The sequence below is a fragment of the Thermobia domestica genome, chromosome 1 (assembly GCF_964235325.1).
Source record: "Thermobia domestica chromosome 1, izTheDome1.hap1.1, whole genome shotgun sequence".
Taxonomy (NCBI): Eukaryota; Metazoa; Arthropoda; class Insecta; order Zygentoma; family Lepismatidae; genus Thermobia; species Thermobia domestica.
Window position 1 is genome coordinate 115,579,897 of NC_137454.1, and position 23,302 is coordinate 115,603,198.

At 33.3% G+C, this 23,302-nt stretch overlaps 1 protein-coding gene across 4 annotated transcripts in view; it reads left to right on the plus strand.

Annotated features, from left to right (window-relative positions):
* The window catches only part of sli (slit guidance ligand), an 833,494-nt gene that overhangs the window by 713,748 nt on the left and 96,444 nt on the right, over positions 1–23,302 (plus strand). For all 4 annotated transcript variants that reach the window (XM_081762100.1, XM_081762119.1, XM_081762110.1 and 1 more), the window contains 4 exons: positions 1,254–1,325; positions 6,078–6,149; positions 8,970–9,041; positions 11,480–11,551. In XM_081762100.1, the coding sequence (XP_081618226.1) occupies positions 1,254–1,325; positions 6,078–6,149; positions 8,970–9,041; positions 11,480–11,551 (288 nt within the window). The remainder of the gene's footprint in view (positions 1–1,253; positions 1,326–6,077; positions 6,150–8,969; positions 9,042–11,479; positions 11,552–23,302) is intronic.

The following is a 23,302-nucleotide window of genomic DNA, read 5'->3' on the forward strand; positions in this document are numbered from 1 at the left end:
TTGCGGTATATTTATACCATCATACAAGATCAACCCTTACAGTATATGCCCCACCACCACCACCACAACCACACTATCTCACATCCAAGAGAGCTGGACTACTGGGATCTAGATTTTGTTGTTCAACAAAGTTGTAATTCAATATACAGAGTCCGCCAGGAAAAAATGTATACACTGTTTAAGAAAAAAGCCTATATATCATATTTCTTAATTCATTTAATCATTGTTCAAACATGTGTTACAAACCACCAGGTAAGCATATGTTTACATTAGATGTTCAAAATTTTGGCCGTTGGTGGCGACGAGCGGTCGCTTCAGCTACAGCGGTCAGTCAATGTATCAATGAAGGCGATGCACATGCCTCTGTAATCTTCTGGCAAAGGTTCTCGAGCGTGCGTGCGTTTGATTGTTAGGCGGGTTGGTGGTTCAGTACCAAACTCCCCTCTCCACTGGCGCTGCACTTCCGATGGCACTCTCAAACCTGATAAAACACTTCAAAACGTACTTAAGCTGCTCGAACGTCAAGCATGCTCCCGCCATTTCTTATCTCACTAATCGTGCTGACAGTACTGACTTCTGTTAAGCGAAAAACCGTACTACAACTAGACTAATTTTAACTGAAAACAATTGATAATGCCGACATCTGTTGGCGAAAAACCATACTACAATATGCTTAAATTTGAGAACAATATTGTCAATATCAGTGTCGTGATACAGGATGACAAAGAGTGTATACATTTTTCTGCTGGACTTCGTACGTATAATACTGAGAGCACAATATTATCATATATTGATTCAAACGTGCATTTGATTAATTACCGAATCTATCTTAAAATAGTATCTATAAACCCATTATCCCTTTATAGTGAATTACTATCATGGTTGCTTTCTTGTTAAAGTAGCCATCACTATAACTTGGTCACTGTATCTTAAGATAGGGGACTTCTCTAGTGAACGAACTCTGTCTGGAAGAGTTTAAAGTAATTACTCATATACAGCCTGCATTTGCTATGGTTTGCTTAAAAGACGCACTAAGGACGTACGGTATCTGTGAGATATTTTATTGTCGAGTGTATTCTGATCCGTGCGTTCATGTGTTCGTAAAAACAGATTAAATTTCCATACTTTTAAATCTTAGATAAACGTCCACTTAGTGTTTTAATTAAGAAAATAAATATCTATATCGTAAACATGTTACTACACAGCTTACATAATGCTCGATAATGATCATGTTTCTTGTTTTTGTCTTTCAGACGTTTAGAACAGAACGACATTTCTGAAATACCTGCCAAAGCATTCGCCCCTTACAAGAGACTTCACAGAATGTAAGTATAACTGTACCAATAGATTTTTAAACTCTACCTGCTCATTGCCTACCTGCTACTGCTACACCTGCTACAAGATCATAAGTTAACTAAAACCATTAAACTACAGATATATAAAGATTAGTCTAGCATGTTCTTCTTATTGCTGCAGTGTTGTTGAGATCATCTGGAAAGGAAGGTGCCATGAATATGTAGTATTTAAACAAATTTTGCAAGAAGTTTTTGATCAAACTCTTGCTCAAAAACCTCACTCAAAAAATTCTGATGCTTGATATAAATGTGTTATTTCATCGTTGGATAGATACGTTAGGTAGGTATGTCTGTTATAACGTTGTAGAAAAAGTTATTTGTTTTTAATGGAAAATATATAGAAGTTCAACCCTATATGATCAATAGGGTTGCCAGATTGAACTGAAGGCAAGCTCAAAGACCAGCATTTATATAATTGGAGACACAATTTTGAAACTGAAGGTTTCTGCAAGTTCTTTTAACCGCTATCGTTACTTCTAGTTCTGTGCTAAGGAACAGTGTTCTTGGCGTTTAAAGGCGACGTTTCCATGAAGGTAAAACTACACGCAGCCTGTTTCTTCGTGAGACGTCATCTTCGACACCAAATCACTGACTTTCCGAACAAGATACCATTCTCACGCCTTCTCAGTTGATAGGTTATTAGTTGTATTTGTGTTGTAGATTTTCTACATTTTCTTTTTCTCAAAACATTTAGTTAATTTGTTATACATGTTGTGTGTTTTTCTGTGTGTAAATGTTATCGTATATTTTGTAAGACAAGAGGAAAAACGATGGTAGAACTACAAAAGTACACAGTTATATCATTTGATGAAAAGAAAATCAATGGACTTATTTCCTTTGACAAAAATGAGCATACAATGGGTGCTTATTAATTAGTGCTTGTAATAATAGCTCAAGGATTGTGTAGGAAATAGATGTAATCAATTTATTCTGATTTCGGCAAACCAAAGATTACATCCAGCTTGTAGTCAGTGATAGAAGCACTCGAAAACAGTGGCTATAAATCAGGTGACCAAGTGTGTAACTTAGGATGAACAAATCGTTCTTTATAAGAAGAACTGAGCATAACTATCGAAAATACAAATAACCCACATCACAATGAATCTCGAAAAATGTTTGTTTTTGCGAATGCTTTCTCACTTGCTAAAACTAGTAGCTAAGAAGCCATTTTGTAGATGAGAGGTTTTCTCTCATAGATAAGAAAATTAGTTTAAAAAGTGCAGAAATTAATTAACTTCTCACGAGAATCAAAGATCTCTTACAACATGAGCGAGAAACACCTACATGTTACAAAGTTTGGAAGGCGAAATGTGAAGTTTGTTGTAAAGTTTGAAAGATAAAATGTGAAGTTTCTTGCACAATTACAACCAAATAAAGTATTTAAAGAATTCGTGTTTTGCAGAGATAATAAAACGTTATCAGATGATGATGTCACACCAAATACCGATTTTATACAGCTTGTGAACCATTGATGTGACATTTTTAATTCATCCACGCTGTACAAAATAAAAATGTACAAAATGAATTTATAATAAAAGAAGAGAAAGCATTGAGCGTATACGAATTAAGTGAACGTATGAAAGTTTTTAGAATATACAGAAATAAACACAAACTGCCGTTTAAGATCGCATTTCAAGTAAACTGCAAATTTTTATTTTCATTGTTCAAATTTCCGAATGAAAAGTTTTGAGCACAATTTCTTTTGACAAGGAAATTAAATCAAGGATACATTTTTTCTTGTATCAGAGGCATGGGTTCAAGTAATGACCATCCGGATACTCTAGGATTTATAGTGTTGTCCACCAACTAGATGAAAATACAGTACAAGTTGACATTAAAAAATTCGGCAACCTCCGTACCAGAGGAGTACCAGACATAAGAAAATGTTGGATTTTTGGGGGGTTATTTAACAGGAATTGACTACCTGTATAGTCCTTTAAAGAAAGAAAATTCAGCAAATGAATGATAAAATGATAGAAATATGAGCAGGAATGCCTGTTAGCATGTGGAAGCAAGACCCAACAAGTGATTAGCGACTACAGCGCCATCAAAACTTAAATGGCACCTCCAGAAAACAGTGGCGCGACCAAGCGCTGAATTTGAAAACACGCTTCCGAAATCGATGCCGGAAATCTGAAAGGACCGGATTTATCAATGATCGGGTTTTTGAATGTCAGTCTGTACACATTTATAAAGAAAATAATTGTAAAAATTCTTATAGAAACTTCACATGCAACATGTTTGTATTTGCATCTTTCAATTTAACTCTTCTGCTATAATTTTAAATAATAGATTTTTTTAAAAAACTGAAAAGTGAAAGGAAACAACAAACAGGTAAACGAATTTTTGTGGATAGCTATAAGAACTAATAAAAGAAAATGGAATAAGATTAAAGAAGATTAAAATTGAAAAGAAAAAAAACTTTTTAGACAAAAGAGAATAAAGGGGAGAAGTGATGAAATCAATTCCTTTCAGTAACCTGTTATTTAAATGTTGAATGAGAAAAGAGGAGGTGGTATCATCTTCGCATATGCTGTACATACTTATCTACAGTCAGTTCTCTTTCTTTAGCGTTTAGGAAAAAGGAAATTATCCAAACATGTCATCGAAAAAATATCTTTAAAAACGAAAAGAAGAAGAAGAAGGTTTTATATTGTGGGATGAACATTAACTTAAAAAGGGGGCGGTACTGAGGTTGTCGTGAATAACATTAATTTTACACTTAAATTTTTAGTTTCACTCAACTAACAGCTCCACCTCCTTTCAGAAAAGGAATGTTTTCTTGAAAGAGAAACATGCTTTTTTTTGGTTAATATTTTTAGTGATGATAGTAGTTTAGCATTGACTAACAGAAGAATGCAAAATGAAATCATCTTCTTCTTTCGCCTCTCTTTTTTGGATTATTATATAGGTTAATAGTCACCTGTCTCTATACGTGTTGAGCATGCGTTATGTAATTCATATTTTCAAGTACAAATACATTCTTATTAAATAAACTAAGAGACGCTGCAGTTCTCAAACCGAGACTTTGTGGATAACGCACTGTATGAAATAATAATAATTCCAATTTAGATTTTTAGAACTTTTTTCTTTAACCAAATTTGAAATTTATATGAAGTGCATTATAGAGGGTTATTCAAAAAACGCGCCGGTTTTGTTACATCAAATTAGGAACTTTGTTTTTTCGAAACACACTAACAAAATTCATAAACATGTTCATCACACATTCCGATTTCAGGTATGTGTGAATTACTTCGGGCATATGACCTCCTCTACAGCGCTGGCATGCAATAACTCTGTTCGTGAAATTAGCTATGACTGCCTGATACCGCAATGTTTTGCTCAGAACGACCTCTACGTTGACGGCCAGGACTTTTAATGTTGAACCCGTTTCAATGAACTTTTTCATAAGTCTGCGATCTGTTGATTCATTCAGTGCCTCATTTCGCCCTAGAACCGCGCCTAACAGTTGCTGCATAACTTTCTCCGTACTGATAAAAAGTTTTCACAATTAGCACACGTTGCGCTATAGTAAACTGCTCCATGGCTAGACACAGACTGAAGAAATGCGAAAAATTCAGATTAAGGAGACAATCAGAATGTTTGTGGGTAGAAATGAAATGAAATGAAATCTTTGAGTTTTACGTCCCACGGTTATGCCGGTTAGGCTAAAGGAGACGGTGATGATGAGTAATGAATGAAATGGTGGAATGAAGAAAGTGGGAGGAAACGGGAGAACCCCGAGGAATCCCACGCACACGGTGTTTGTCCACCATAAAGTTCACTTGGCGGGGGCTGGGATCGAACCCGGGACCCCAAGCACCAGAGGTGAACGCTCAACCACTGAGCCACCGCGGCCACCAGTTTGTGGGCAGAGCAACAATAGAAAACAATGTAGGCAACCGAGAAACAAAAATTTGCCAGACGATCCAAAACCGGCACGCTTTTTGAATAACCCTATATTATTTATTATTTTCTACTGATACGACGTCAAAAATACCGGGACGTATGGGTAACTGTATCAGTTACGAGATAATTACTTTTTAATCTAGTGTTACTATATGTGTAATCTAGATAAAAATAAAAAATGTCTGATGTATAACGATAACATTTGTAAATATGTATATGTTGATATGGACAACAGTCTGTAACGTATGATGGCAATTTCTTCAATGGCCAGACCTGAACATTGAACTTGTTAAATTTTGTGACCAGACATGTATAAACTTTTTTTTTTTTTTTGACAGTTCTGACATAGTTCGTAAAGAAGTCATTAATAATGGATGTATTCTCAATTATAAAGAAGGAATTTTGTGAAAAATAAAGAGGTAAATGCAGAAAATCTTCGGAAAATACATCAGTTTAAGTATATTATATCTTGAGTGTTATCATTGAACATTTAATGAGTAAACTACGTTTTAATTAGTTTCAGAAATTCTAACATAACCAAGTTAAGGCTAATATATAGATGTTATAGACGGAAGACGTTGCATATTTTCTTTCTTTTTCCAAAATTGGTTATTGCTAACGTTCAATTTTGTAATAAACTCAGATTGCAATATTATTATAAAAATACTATTATAAAAATAGCAATATATATATATATATATATATATATATATATATATATATATATATATATATATATATATATATATATATATATATATATATATATACACTAAAATTCAAATTTGATAATTGTTTTGCCTTTCATTTCAGCGATTTGAGTAACAATCAGATAACAAAGATAGCTGCCGATGCCTTCCTAGGGCTAAAATCACTTACCTCCTTGTAAGTATTAGTCGAAACATTAAAACTAATATATTCTCGTATATAATGAAGAAGGTTACTGGTTTTTTATTCAATTGTAGCTGTGTATTTAGTTATAATACATAAAAGTGTTATAAGTGTGAGGGCGATGCAGCACAAATGTCAGTAAAAATGGAAGCCGTACGTTTATGATATGTTGTCTATTACTTTTTTGACATGTATGTGCAGATGAGATGGTAAGATTGTAAACTAATTTCATTGTTTACTAATGACGTTAGCACTTGTGTGCAGTGTTGCCAGAGGTGAAATTCCTTGCATGTGGGTTTGGTTTTCGAGAAAATGGAGAGCACAAATTTGAATCTAATCAAATTTCTGTGATAAGAATCATATACATACTTGAAGTTATTTTACGTTGAATGTGTAAATCATATTTAATATTGGGTCAAACATTAAACCACCCAGATGGCTGGTAACTTAATTGTTCTTAGGATTTAGATTTCTAGGCTTCTGGTATCTAAGGCCATTTAGCCCGTCACGTATGAGGAATAACATCCCTCGGCGAGCACACTGTCCAGGGAAAGGGAAGGAAGGCAGTGGCCTGGGACTTAGGTACCACCCCGGCATTTGCCTAGTGTGAAGAAGGAAAACTCAGGAAAACCTCATTCAGGATGGCTGACCTGAAAAAGCTTTTTTAAAACACTTTTTCGACCGAGTGCCCGCACCGGTAATCGAAACCTGGACTGCTCGCATCAGTTACTTGTTCTATTGTTCTACATGAATATTATATATGCGCCCGAGTGGCTTTTTTAAAAGTATAATAATATGTTCAGGTTGATTAAGAAAAATAATCAGAACAAGGTTATATTTATTATGAGTAATCTCCTAAATAAGTCTGTGCATGTACCGAACAGAATCAGCCGCATATTTAAGCAAGTTGTTGTGTTTTGAGGTTAGTACTGCTAATGGTCATACAACTTAGCTTGTTTTATCTTTCAATTATCTATTTGCACTAATTATCAGTGTTATGGTTTTGAGGGATACAACCCACGGCATAGAGATTTTTCTCGTGAAGAGAAATTGAGGGATTATATAATAAACCATTATCCCCCCAAACCGTTGACTTTTCCTTATCAACATTCTTCAAAGAAGCAGTGAGACTTGCCTTACTATCTTTACTTGCCATAGTTAGAATGATTCAGAATGAGAAATACACAGAATAAATAAATCGGATCTATAGAAGAAAATTCGATCAATTGAAAAATATCCTTGGTTAACAGCAAGAGCATCAACTAGTAATTTGGTTGAACTAGTAATTTGGTTTAGTAAATATATATTCACTCAGCTATTACATTTGTAGTCTTGTTGATGTGTCAAGATATTTAACGTTTCTATGAATCCTTTCTTAAAGATTTTGTTTCAAGTATCATTACCTGAAACTATGTATCCTTAGTAACCCTGACCGTGTTATCGTTACACTGTTTTTGTCATGGCGGGTGCAACTTTAAGACTGTACGTTCAGCCAACGTTAGTTCCCCTGTGGAGGAGGGAATGATGACGTGAAGCAAATAATCAAAGGCGACCGATATTAGTATCGAATCCATAGTTTTCGAAGTTCTTAGGTTGATTAGTAACACTCCCTACAGATTTAATTGTAAGTTTATTTTCTATTAGCACCCGTAGAGTGGTAGAAAGGGGTTGACATGTAAAAATAATTGAAAACAACCGACATTAATGTCGAATCCATAGTTCTGGAAATCGCTGAGGTTAATAAATTACACTTCCAATATCGTTAAAGTTAAGCCCCCATCGTCATGGCATGAGAAGGGGAGAACATAAAATATCTTAAATCATTGATATTAGAATCGAATCCATAGTTTGGGTTCATCAATGTAACTCTGAATCGTCTGGAGCAATTTTAATCAAACATGGTAGACAAATGATGTTTAATCTGGAAAAAAATACTGTGGGAATGAGACACCCGAGGGGTGAGAGTTGGAAGGAGTGACACGGAAAAATAATGCAAAACGACTGATATTAGTGTGCAATCCATAGTTTTCGCTGAAATGAACAGTAACGCTCCCAATGTCTTTTAAGTCCAAGTCAGGGGTTCACTCACGGAGGAATCCAGCGGAGTTAGGAGGAATCCAGTTCGGATCCTCCCAAACTTTCCTAACTCAACATACGTTTGTACACTTTCTTAATAAAACCAAATACTACGTAATAGGGAAATGATTGTTGTAACATGAACATTTGATTTTATGCTTCATCTGTACTCTTTCTCTCATAAAAACGATCTAGTTCTATCATTTTTTTTTTCTGAAAACGTAGATAGAAGTATTTTACAGTTACTTATCGGGTACAGGGTAATACTCGTTCAATGTAGTATTGGACTCCCAACAAAAAATTCTTGGTGCGTGCCTGGTCAAAGTTCATCCCCATCAGCAGGGGAGGAAGTAGGTGAAAAATAAAATGTCAAAAATGACTGAGGCTTGTGTTGAATTCTGGTTTTCAGGGTGTGAAAACATCTGATCCGTTTGAAATGACTTTTGGAAGATAGTTAGTACCCACTTCAAACTGGATTTTTAAATCATATTAATTTGATTAAAGACGTATTCTGTGGAGGTAGGGTATTTCAATATTTGTGCCAAAAGTAGAGCATCTTCTGTATTTTTATCATTACACTGTCATTGAACTAAATGTTCTAAGGGTAAGGGGATTCAAATATTTCCCATAAACTTATTCAGCCCGTACAAGCAACGGACATATCAGCTAGTTATTTTATAAATAATGCAGTCAATTGAAATAGTCAATTATTTACCATTGTATCTTCTTATCTTTTAGAGTATTGTATGGGAATAAAATAACCGATCTTCCTGCTGGGATTTTCCATGGACTGACATCCCTTCAATTGCTGTAAGTGAATAATTGTTTTTCTTTTCTTTTACATGGATTTATTAGAAAATGCTTGTGTGTTATTCATTAGAGACGATTGCTTTTATTGTTAATTTTTTTGTTGTTGTTTTTCAATGTGAGAGTTATATATGAGAGTTTTGGCAAACTTATAATGTATCAATTTTAGCTGTGTATTTATTTTCAAAATGCAGTATATTTATTATTACGACAATTAACAATCTATTTGTTATAAGGTCTACTATTTCGTCATATACCCTAACTATTACTATTTAAAAAGAAAAAGTATTTTTTTTTCAGGTCAGCAAGTTGTCGATTAGTTTGAGGCAGCTTTCTATCCTTCTCTAATCTGAGTCAGATTTTTTTTTTTAATTTCCTTGTATCTTTTCTTCAATCGAGGCCTTTAGCTTCCTCGTGGCTAAGGGGCTAGCATACATGCCTTTGGCGTGGGAGACTCGGGGTCGATTCCTGGCGGGATCTCACGTTGTTCAGACCCCTCGTTAATCTGTAGGTCCACGTCTCATATATGAGTAGCTTCGCTGCTGAAAGGAACACTAAACTGTAAATTAAATCAAACCAAACCAACCGAGGCCTTCTTCTAGATATTTTACCTTCTACGACTCATCTGTAACAGCGTGATTCCTCCATGTCTCACAATATGTCCAATCATCCTATCCCGCCTTTAAAAAATATTTTTAGTGTCCTCCTTTTTCCTACCATTTCTTATATCAGTAAAAGTGTAAAAAGTAGCTGTACAACTGTATGTATTCCGGTTGTATATTAGTTATAAATGAAATGAAATCTTTCAGTTTTATGCTTCATATTTATTCCCTAATATTTCAAATATTTTAACGAAACAAAATGATACGAAATATTTGGTGTACTATAAAAAAGTGTCATGTATACATAATAAATAATACATTAATCTGTATATTTTTATATACACACATAAAATTATTCCTGTGTTAGCGATAATGCATACTTTTAGTGTTTTGAAAATTATGTAGGGCCTCGTTTCTTTGATTTGAAAATGAAAATGAAATGAAATCTTTAAGTTTTACGTCCCACGTTTATGCCGGTTAAGCTAAAGGAGACGGTGATGAGAGATGAGTAAAATGGTGGAATGAAGAAAGTGGGAGGAAACGGGAGAACCCCGAGAAAACCCACGAGCACGGTGCTTATCCACCACAAAGTCCACACGGCGCGAGCTGGGATCAAGCCAGGGACCCCAAGCACCGGAGGTGAGCGCTCTACTCTTTGATTTGATTTTGAATTTAGCGTCCCTTTCAGCAGCGAGGCTATATCAGACATGGACCTACAGCTTAACGTGGGATCCAAGCTCCCGCCGGGAATCGAGTTTGGATCTCCGGCGCCAAAGGCGCGTATGAGTACGTTTCTTTTGGTGCGCCTTTAGATTGATATTAGTTGCGGTTCGTGTACCACTTAGGGAATGTGTATTTCTCATCATCATACAGTTTGGATAATCTTATTTGCTCACCCTTGTTTGTGCGCAACAACTTGTACAGCATATCATACAGTTTTCTCTTAATACTGGTAAAAACGAAGAATATTGAACATACAAAATACAAATTTTACAATACAGACTACAGCACAGTACAATAGGTACTAATATGATAAAAGAAATATTGATGTTTTCTCATATTTTCATTGTATTATTATTATTATTATTATTATTATTATTATTATTATTATTATTATTATTATTATTATTATTATTATTATTATTATTATTATTATTATTATTATTATTATTAGCCACCGTATGCGTCTCTGAACATTTTTCTTTTTGTTAATTGATTGCAGTTTAACGTCCCTTTTCAGGATTGAAGCTACATGTGACGGTGCATACTGTTTCAAATGTGATATTACTAAAGTTTGTATTCGTGGCAAACACTCCCATCAGGCATCAGATCCGGGAGCATCCGCACAGAGAGCAGACATTCAAACCACTTGGCCTCGAGAAACACTACACTTTTCGTATACTAGCTATTAACTCATACTGCATACACCCATGGTACATTTAAACATATATTTGAATAAGTGCTTTCTTTAGCAAAATGCATAAGAACTTAACGATTTTCGGAGAAAGAAAAATTACAAATATATGAATATACTTTCGCGTTTATATTCAGAGGTGACATTCGAACAAATGAAATTAAAAATTTTAAAGTTAGCCTGATTCCATAATTCCAAAAATTTCGTTCTGATTTTTAGAAGAAATTCTGAAGATTTCAAAGCGTAAACTTAGTTAATCCATAAATACTCCTACGTGTTAATTTTAGCATGTCTGTGTTTAAAATATGAGTTTGCAACCTAGTGTTCTGTTTAATGTTTTCAATGTTTAACAACATTAATGTTTTGTTGTTTTCTGAGCATGCTATTGTGTTTTGTTTATCTAATTGTTTTACCTTGTATTTCAGGTTACTGAATGCCAATGAAATTTCTTGTATCCGGAAAGATACATTTAAAGATCTTCATAGTTTGAATTTGTTGTAAGTATTATCTATTAGATAATTGGTTTTATGTGTGTAGTTTTTTTTAATGGTTTAATTTGCTGTTTGCTGAAAGAAGAGTTCAGTAGCATGAAATAACTATTCATAATTTCACTAGAAAGAAAAAGTTGTATTAATTTAACATAATAAGTACAAGAGAAAGAGAATATTTTGCAATATTTGTATCATAGTTCAAGTTTTGTCATGAAAGTGAATATTGTGTAGGTATACATCTTTAGTTAATTTTAGCGCAACTCCTTCATTTTGCTGCATACTTTATTGATTAATTGCAAAAATAAATGAATGAATAAATAAAATCGGTAACATATCTACTACAATCCATACGGCTGTTGGTTGTCCAGTTGGCAGTAACGAAGCTTAGTACTGACAAATGATGATAATAAACCATCATACAAGTATATCACTCATAGACTCGTCCCAGAAGGTCTTCAACTTTTGTAGCTAATAACATTCCAATATATTTTGACAAATTCATCAGCTACATGTGGATAAATTCTTGCTGTTATTTTAATTGCGGATAATTGGTCTGTATTTATGAACTAGCAACTGAGCTAGTTCTTGTGTTTATTCTCTGAATATCCTGTAGTATTCATGCGTCAAACTCGCTTTCTTGCGTTGCTCCAAAAGCGCTGCACAATGACAACAATAAATTTTCACGACCAAACGATTGTGAATGTAAGAATACAAACTAGAAGCATTTTCAACGAATTTATTTTTCCTTCTTACCCAACTAACAACTAAATTTCAATCCCAGCAAAGTTTATGCTCATCTCAGTGATAAAGTTGAAAAAAATACTGCGACTTAACCTTACGGATTAAGAAGTTAAGCGATCTCCATTTCATACTGGTTTCAACATTGTCTGACAAATATTCCACTATACGACATTTTGATATTTCCCGCTCCACCTAAACACTGACTAATCTTAAAATCGAAATCAAAAAATTTGAATTATTTGAAAGTCAACAGACGGAGAATTAAATATTTTTGTTTAATATAATGTCAGTGTGTATGTTGTAAGCTTTTTGTGAATTCAGCTTTTACAAAGACCCTGGGAGTTTTACACAATGCTGGCCGTTTATAAAATAGTGAACGTACTTCTAGGGGTGTTCGATAAGGCTGAAGACCCATCGAACTTCGGGAGTGAAAATTTATCGAGTTGTCATCGGTTACTCGAAATCGTTCGAGTATCTGAAATTATCGAAGTTTCGGGTATTATCGAAATTTCGAGTATTATCGAAGTTTCAGGTATTATCGAAATTTCAAGTATTATCGAAGTTTCGGGTATTATCGAAATTTCGAGTATTATCGACATTTCGAGTATTATCGAAGTTTCGGGTATTATCAACATTTCGAGTATTATCGAAGTTTTGGGTATTATCGATATTTCGAGTATTATCGAAGTTTCGGGTATTATCGAAGTTTCGGGTATTATCAAAAGTAGTGATGAACAGTTCGGCTCCTTCACCTCTCCAATGATTTCTTCTTGCAGCCAAACTAGTCAGACAATTTTTTTCATCTGATAAGTTATTGCAAAGTTGTATTTGTCGAAATCATATGTAAAATTATTTTTCTGCCTGCCCCGTTATTGACGCAATCGGCAAAGTGACTATTAGTAGACTAACGTTGTCTTGGATTCCAATTCCATTCGGGTAATGCATTTTTTCTCTTCCTCTTTCTCTTTTCTGACAGACTGCTTAAACCTTGTACAGATCTGTGGGGGAAAAACTTTTCCTTCACTACATTGCTAAGAGAGAAGTTATAAAATGAACACTCTGCATATATGTAATACATATTATATACAACTATGATATCCTCGAATACATCGTTTCTTTCGAACACTCCGATAATCCCGAACTTTTCTAAATATTCAAGCGACTCGACAAATGCGATCATATTGATATATTTCTGTATTTGCTGCTTTCAAACAATTCGAGATTCTCGAACAGTTCGAGTGTCTCGAAGTTGTCTAATGTTTCTTACATTTCGTGTGCCTCGAACACTTCGAGAGTCCCGAACATTTCGGGAGTCTCGATCATTTCGGGAGTCTCGAACATTTCGTGAATCTCGAACATTTCGTGAGTCTCAATCATTTCGAGGGTCTCGAAAGTTCGATAATTCGATAAAATTAAAATTCTTTATCGATGAAACGGTTTTGAAATGTTATCGAATTGTTATCGATTACTCGATTATCGGAACAGCCCTACATACTTCTTAGTCAGCTTAGTCCGCATCAGATATTTTGTAATAAGAATTATAGGTTTTAGCCCGTTTATAAGGATGCACCATGTTTCAGAAAAGAACTGACAAGATAATCAGACTCTTTCTAAACTGACTGAATACACCTGACTAGAAATTAGCATCAAATTATTGTTTATTGTTTATTTTCTGTTTATTATTAGAGTACTGTCAATATTGTTTATTATTTATTAAATTAAAATTTACATATTTTACAACTCAAATGACTTTAGCATTCAGTTTTTCATACGTTTGCTGGTCATTACTTTATTCCTTTCGTTAATCTTGTACGAACTAGCATTTATGCTTGTTAATTCTGTTTTAACTGCTCCCCTGAAAACTGTCTGTGAGCACCTTTGATCCATACCATAGTGATTGAATTGAACAAATGTACTATTGAATTGAATATTATAAGATGAAACTATTTTGCCTTCAGATCAAGGCAACGATAAGGATTGTAACACAGCACTACATAACAGTCGCCCATATTTCACTTGTCTGGCATACCACAAAGATTTGCAATATCTCCATTACCGTACTTAACATTTCACAGCTGAGCTATATGCTCCACTGGCAAACACTGTATCTTGTGTGGTAGTCTCATGATAAAAGCTTCGTAACAATATCTAATATATTGCAGACCAGTAAATCAGCAGTTTCACTCAAGAAGTAATGAATTGACTCAAAAAGTTGCATGCATTGGCGTGGAACGATATTTAATTATTACTATCTATAAATAAAGGCCAAAAAACATGAAATCTTTCTTGCTTTTTAAATCATAAATAAATTGAAGTGTGTCACAAAATTGATAACGAGTGACATCCCAAAATATGTATGTATTTCAAGAGAGAGAGAGAGAGAGAGAGACTGTTGAAAAAAAAAGTAATGTGTTTCTGTCAGTTTATATTAGAACATTGAAAGTTATGCCTCGTTTTATTAGTAAACACATTAATTTTTCTTAAAATGTATTTGCGTTTATCATTTTTTCTCAAAGTCTTCCAAAGACTTTATTTATACATAAACAAAAATTAACCGTTGAAGTTGTAAGTGTGTGTGCTTTATTGTTTTATGTTATTACCATTTAACTAAGAAGCAAAAGCGTTCGTTGAACCCAACAAATAAGATACAACCTTACACACTCTAACAAAAATAATAACTGAGCTTCTTCTCTGTTTGTTTTATGAGAATCAGGTGAAGAGGAAACCATAGAACACAACGGTTGAAGCAAGCCACTTTACATAAAAATGTCTCAAGTGGGGTATATACTTCCTTCCTTCTGAAACGTATTTGCTTTTTATTTTTCTATGTTCCCTTGAGCGCGTGCCGCTTATAGTTTCTAAGGCTATGTTATGTTATTAAGAGCATGCTTCTCATGTTTCTGATAAAGTGAAGACATGTATATGAATTAAATGAACTGTTCCTGTTATTATATAACGAATTGAAAAGTTTCTTTGCTTTTAGTATTGCGATAACCACCTCTCCGATTTGAAAATATTCCGGTCAAATAACATGAAACTATCACTGATTAATATTGATGTAATGAATAATAATTATTATTTAACTAGTAACTTGAATTGTGTTGTAAGCAGTGGCGGCGATTGGACGTTAAAAATGGGGGGGGGGGGCAAGACATGATACCGTATATCTTATTTTATATTTTATTAAGTAAATTGACAAGAGCAACGCAAGTAAGTACTAGTGCTTTGTACTTTTAAACAACGAAAGTGTAAGAAGAGAACTGATTCCTTGCTCATGAACATCTTCAAATTCTGTCTGGAAAATTGTGTGATCAGATTATTTAATAACAAATTTACAAAACAAATAAATAGAAACGATAATATTCATAGTAATGAATAATGAGGCTTCTTTTGTAGAAGTTACTTTGTAATAGGGGATTAATGAACAACTTATATTTTTAATTCCACACATGAGATTAAATTTATGTTATTTACTCTTAGAAAGACACTAAATACTACAAGCATATGCTACGACATTTAAAGAAATATTCACTTTTGCAGCTTCCCGAAACATGTTCGTTGCCATTAGATGCAGTTTTCACTTTCTTGGTACACATCAAAACACAATAATATTTAGAATCACTTTAAACTCCAGTTAAGCAATATAATCCTAAAACCTAGAATTATGTTGAATTCACTAAATTTAATTGTATATACACTCTTACACCCCTAAACACACCATTTGACTCATATATTACACTGCAAAACAGTGGAAAAGATAAAAGTTGTTTCTTATTACTCTCTTTTTAATCAATATTTCTTATTATTAGGAAGAAGACATTTTAGCAACTGTCGATTTTTGTGGAATTAAAGAATAACTTGTGAAATAATACCTCAATTAATTTGAAAGCGACTGCCTAATATATCAAGCCCTTGTAAGAAGAAATGAAAGTACGCTGGAATTGTTGCACTCCAATCGGTTAATTTCTGGACAATTTTGCGTGACAATTAAACCCAATTCTTGTAGCTTTCTTAACTCCACGGGAAGACAACCAATACGTACTCAAGCAACGGCAAATATTATATGGCACCATTTTTCTTTTTTCTAGCCAGTAATAAGATACAAAAACTTTACATTAACAAATGAAACTATAAACATTAATTGGTCATTTCGAAAAAATGGGAGGCAACTGGCCCCCTTTGCCTCCCGAATCGCCGCCCATGGTTGTAAGATTCAGAATTCTTCTATGTAGAGCACAACAAAACAAACTATATTATAAATTCAAAATACTTTTGTATAGAGCATAATCAGAAATTTGAATTGTGTTATGTGAATGAACAGAGTATAATTAAAAACTTGAATTATATTATGAGACTCAGAATTGTATATACAAAGCATAATTTAAAACTTAAAATTTGTTATGCGAATGGAATTCTTCTCTACTTGATAATTAAAGACTTGAATTATGTTCTTATGATACTCAGAATTCTTACATAGAGCATAATAAAAACTTCAATTATATTCTCATGAAACCTAGAATTCTACTATAAAGTATAATTAAAAAGTTGGATTATATTCTTTTGTTACATAGAATTCTTTTTTAGAGCATAAATTAGAAATTTGAATTATGTCATGAGACTCAGAAATCTTCTATAGAGCATAAATGAAAACTTGAATTGTTATGAGACTTAGGATACTTCTATATAGATCATAAATGAAGGCTTGAATTATGCTATGAGACACAAAATTCTTCTATGTAGAGGATAATTAAAATATTGAATTATGGGGCTCAGAATTCTTCTAGAATTCTTCAGTAGAGAAACTCAGCGATCGTATCTTAGACATAGTGAAGAAAACCAATGTTAGGCATAGCAGGATAAGAAAATAAAAATCTTTTATGAAGAAGGGTAATTTGTTGGTTCTTGAAATTAAAGAAAGTAAACACTCCTTGAATGTGTTCGAGTAGGGTATTGTGGAATTTACGAGACTGAAACATGAACATGCACAAAAGCAATGACAAATGACTAGCATCTTTCAAAATTTTATTACTGTTGTGCACACCTATACAAAAAAGTTATGCTTTTATTGCATTTGTGTATACCCATATAATAAGTTACGCTTTTATTACATTTGTGTACACCATATAAAAAGTTGTGATTTTATTATCTTTGTGCATACCCATATAAAAAATTATGCTTCTAGTATCTTTGTACACATTCATATAAAAAGTCATGTCTTTTTATACTTTTGTGCTCACCTGTATGCAAAATCTTTTCTTTTATTATCTTATAGACATCCATATGAAAAACAGTGCTATATAACTTTTGTGTACACCCATACGAAAAGTTCAGGCTACGCCTATGGTAGTATGAGACTAAAGGGTAGATACTGTATCTTAGCTGCTGCTTCTTTTTAAGTTAACTTAAGTAATGTATAATGCACAGTAAAATACATAAATACGTTAATAATGATTTATTGAATTACGTATGTGGTTCTCCATCTAAACTCCATAACCAAAGTCACTTCTTTTGCATTGCGTTTGTAAGTTTAGTGATACTAAGTCAAGAAATTCTTATAGGAAAAATAAAATAACAAAGCTAAGACGCAATTTTTAAAATTTGCTTCCTGTGTCAATGAAGAGCAAAAGTAAGAAACTGTTATCATCAAAGTATGTACTTTTTTGTTGAATATTTAGCGAAAAAATGTAGGTACTGTATTATTTAGCAACATTTGCAACATAATTATACCTGGCAACATGTCCTCGAATACTCGCCGAAATTAAAGGCAGGTGTTGTGTCGCCTAGAATGAACAAAGTTCTTTTTTTCTGGCAAATTGAAAAATAAAAAAAAAAGCTCAAAATGACTACTTCACCGTCACGGCGGTCTTGTGAGAATGGAGGCTGAATTCTGTTGGCAGAAGAGGAATTCGGAGAAACAAACAAAGCCAAAAAGAAAACATGATTACAATGATAACAAAGAAGAATAGAAAGGAAACTAGATATAAGAGTAGAAAATTACCGAAGAGAGAGAGAAAAAAAGAGGGAAGCAGTGGTAATTCGTTGAATGCGTACTTTGTTGTTTATCTGTTTACTTTTTTCTTTTTCTTTCTCCTTTAGATAGTTGTATTTCTTCTCCACTATATTGTATTACTTGTAAAGTAGTTACTGTTGAGCTTCATTTAGTTTGTTCCAAGCAAGGATAAACTTATTATTCTTTTTCTCCGAAATAATGGAAAATAAAATAAAAATATACTACCAAATTGCTTGAAACGAGGCTCTAATGATGCAAATTGTTTAGTTTATGTTAAAGTACTCATTCTGAATGCTAAAAAAAAGAAACAAAGAAAAGAAAAGAAAAAGAAAAAATACATAGAATTCTGAGCACGTAGAACAATGTCGTTCGTAATTTGTTTCGTAAAGAAAAAGATACATAATAAGCTACTGCAGGTCGATGTCAATAAAATATAAAAGGAAGTGTTCGTGTATATTCTTATAGTTATGTGTTTCCCATTCATATTGTTAAAATGTAAAAGCTGGGGAGAAATATAACCGATACAATTGCTTAAGTTATTGAACCGCTAAGATTCAATGGCTAAAAACAGGATAAATAATTGATAATCAGGGGCACACCCATGGGATGAGGAGTCTGGACCCACCCCGAAACTTAAGCTTCTTCGTGGATAAGCGGTTAGCGTACGCGCCTTTGGCTTGAGAGACCAGTGTTCGATTCCCGGCGGGAGCTCATGTGGTTCGGATTCCACGTTAATCAGTAGGTTCACGTCTCATATAGCCTCGCTGCTGAACGGGACGTTAAAATCAACTCAATCATTCCAGAACTTCATAACACCAGGGGCGGATCTAGGGGGGCGATCGGGGCAATCGCCCCCCCCCCAGAAGAGGAATCTTTCTTATTTTATATATATAAATAAAACCCATCTCAAAGTTTGGAGCCCTTAAAAGTAGCAGTATGACAACCCACCGCCTCCCCCAGAAGTCGGTCCTGGATACGCCCCTGCATAACACAGCATACTTTTTTACACTTCCTCAATAAAACTATACTTGTTTAACAGGGAAATGATTGATGTAGCATGAAAATTTGCTCTTTCACTTCATCTGTACTCTTTCTCTTATAAAAACAACCTAGTTCTTTCTCTCTTGTTTCAGTTTTACGTCCCACGGCTATGCCGTGTAGGCTAAAGGAGACGGTGATGATCAGAAATAAATGAAATGGTGAATTGAAGAAAGTGGGAGGAAACAGAACCCCGAGAAAACCCCCACACACGGTGTTTGTCCACTAATGATCTAATTCTATCATTTTTCTGAAAATATAAGTGGAAATATTTTGCAATTACTTATTGTCTTTTCGGGTGCAGAATAATACCCGTTCAACACTTGAGAGACGTCATGGGTTGTAGTAATGGACCTTCCCCCACCTCTAAAGCTTGAACTTTTCCCAATAAAAAATTCTGGTTGCGCGCCTGATGGTAATACTTAGACCGAAAACAACAGAACTAAATAAACTTGCTAAAAATAGTAAGGAGAAATCACATGATTTCGTATTCTTTTATGATTTATTGTAGGCAACCAACACTTCTTTCCTACTGTGAAGGTTGCATAGAGGATAGGGAATGCTATAGGTTTTAGACGGGATATGGATAGCGACCGTTATAGGCACAGGTACTAACAGGTACTAAAGGTCTCTGCTCTCTCATCCCCCTTCAACATATTTGTTCCTTCCATAAAAAAAACATACATGAATAAAAAAAACCGTTTCAGAATGCCAACGTTATAGATGTCCTTGCCAGCTGTTGGTGAAACAAAGGACCATGTGAAGGATAGAAACAAATCATCCGAAATAAGACATCGAAGTGCAAACGATGGTAAATTGCAATGTCGGGATCATCCCGACACAGAAGTTAATGGGTAAATTTAGCTTACAGGGTCGAATCGCAGCGGACATAAGAGCACAAAGGGTTAAAGCATGTTCTTGATTGTCTACTTTTGATCTAAATCTACTCACAACACAGTGATTCCATATAACTTCTTCTGCTTCCATGACTCTATACATAATTGTGACTTCAAGAGGATATACCAGGAGTAGCTTTAATATTTTGCTGTTCCTCACTCAGACGTACAAAATGTTAACGAAGTGAAAAATAAAAGAATAAACTTAGCTAATACTATGCATTCCATTATTTTGACGTTTTTGTATAAATTTTAATGAATTTTCATTTTGTATCTGCAGCAAACAAAAATTTGAATTGTTACAATGAAACTTTCCTAGTAAGATAGTGAATTCGGCCCTTGACCCAAATTGGATCGTAATTGACCCAAAATGTTAGTTTTGACCTAAAACCAACCCAAAGAATGTTTTGACCCTTCCCCCACCCCTTACCGAATTATCGTATCATATATGCTCAAAATTTAATAGTTTTAAATTCTGGTGGAGGTGATCCAAATAATTTGAAAGTGTCTCAGATTGTAGACATGATGTAGCTGTAAATGTGAAGTGTGTATTTTCTTTTTCTTTTTTTTTTTTTTTTTTTGCGTGTTGGAAATTTTTTTAAAGTTTTGAAGGGGACATGTCGCTGATTTTTTAAATGTAACACCCTTAGGCATAACATATATTTTTCATGGTCTAAAAGTGATGGTAACATTGAAAAAAAACTAAACTAAAAAACGTGTTTTCACATTTTTTTGGACCATTTTAGGATTCTCAAGGCCAAAATTTCGAACATTTCTTTGCTAGAGTTCACAATTTTCATTTATCTTTCGTCACTACTTGATTTAAAACAGGCTCCGAAGTTGAAAATATTCCAATCAGCGAAGACAGCGACGAAGATTAAATGAATTATCGCAAATTATGTGGTGTTTGGTTTTTGATTTATTCAGAGAATATTTATGCGTACCTTATTGCTTTGTCTGTTAAAATAAATGAATATGTATAGTAAATAAGTTTACTCAAACATATATATACAAAATGAAAACACATTGATATAGCTATAGTATAATCCAAATATCGTTTTATTTAAATTAAATGTATTTTTTGTTTATGTTTTTCAACTCCTAATTTGTGATTCTTGAAGTTATAAGATTCAATTACATCTAAAATTGCGAATTGGAAAGAAACAACTGCAATAGTGTATAAAGTAGATTTAAAATTGATCTTTTGTAAAAGAAGTATTATAATAAATAATACGCAAATTAGGGAAAACTTGCGAAACGATGTTCGATAACCAAAAAGATGCCCCAAAAAGCGTTTCAAAGTGCTCTTTTTAAATATTAAGTTGGATTGAAAGTTTTGATGTTGAGTTTCCTAAAATGGTAAAAGAAAATTGTGAAGAAACAAGCTTTTTAGTTTTAATTTTTTGACCATCTTGCCATCACTTTCAGACCCTGAAAAAAATATATGTTATGCTTAAGTTTATTACAACATTTTCAACAAAAAAAATAGCGATATGTCCCCCTAATTTTTTTAATGATTTTTAAGGTTTTTCAACATGCAAATAAACCAAGAATATACATATCGATTTTTTGCAAAAAAAAAAAAATGTTCACATTTAAACCTCCATAGTATCTACGATCTATGAAACTTTCAAGTTATTTGGACCACCCCTCCAATATATATATATATATATATATATATATATATATATATATATAACCATGTGAGTATGTATGATACGATAATCCGGTGAGAGGTAGGGGTAGGAGTCGAAACACTTTTTGGGTTGGTTTTAGGTCAAAACTAACATTTTGGATCAATAACGACTCCATTTGGATCAAGGGCCAATTTTACTTTCTTACTAGGAAAAGTCCTTTACATTTCTTTTCAATAAAGTTGCATAGAATGATTAATTTTATTTTTACTTTCGAGCAATGGAAGAGAAGATAATATGGCTCATGAAAATAATTCAAGATTTCAACAAATTTACACGTTTAATGGCATCTACATACCGAAAAGGGTAGTTTTGGATGTTTATCCGTCCGACTGTTCGTCTCGATGTAGTCTAAATGTGTTCATTCACCTAAAGTCCATATTGTTCAACATGTCCAAAATAAATTTTAAATTTAAGGTTTCCATAAGAACTTCCAGGGAGAGGAAAGTGAATTTACTTCTTACTCCCAAAAACAACGATAGTTTACTGAAAGATGAAAATGGCAATTTATTTCAAAACGACTCTATAAACTCTTGAAAAAGCTAGAAAGATTTAAACGAATTTCGTTTATATTTTATTCATTAACAATGTAATACTGTGATATAAACCATTTATCTGGAAAAATTCAGTAGGAGTAGTTTACTCTTAGGGGTAAGTTGTTCGGACGATTTTCTCAAAAGCGATTCACGTGATTTTGTTCATATTTCATAAATATATGTTTCATTGTAATTTGACAATATGCCAAAACTCATTTATTCTGAGAAGATTCAAAGGGATAGTTTATTCTTGTGGTGAGTTTTTACCGGACGATTTTCCCAAAAATGACTTCTTTATATATATATTTCATAAATAAATGTTTCGTTGATAATCTCACAATGTGGCTTAACTCGTTTGTTTTGAAGAAATGTACAAGGAATAGTTTTCTCATGGGGTGAATTTTTTTTCGGATTATATTCTCAACAACAACAGGCGATTTTATTCATATTCCATAATAAAACTTGCATTAATAACCTGATAATATAGCAAAACTCATTTTTTTTTCCGGACGATTTTCTCAAAAAGAAGCAACTTCCTTCATGTTTCAAAAATAAGTATTTCATTAATATCCTATAATGTTGCGTGAATTACTTACTTTTGTAATACACTTTTGGGAATGAGTTTTCTTCGGACGAAGTTTTCCCAAAATATTTTATAATTTTGTTGATATGTCAGTAATAAATGTTTCAATATAATTGCAGCATAACTTGATTTGGTTTTAAGAAATAACGAGCTAAAAAGTTTAGTTTACGTTTCTACTGTGATAAAAATAATTGTTTTGATTACAATAAATAAAACCACCTTTTTCAATATTACCTTTCCTATTTATTATAATAAAATA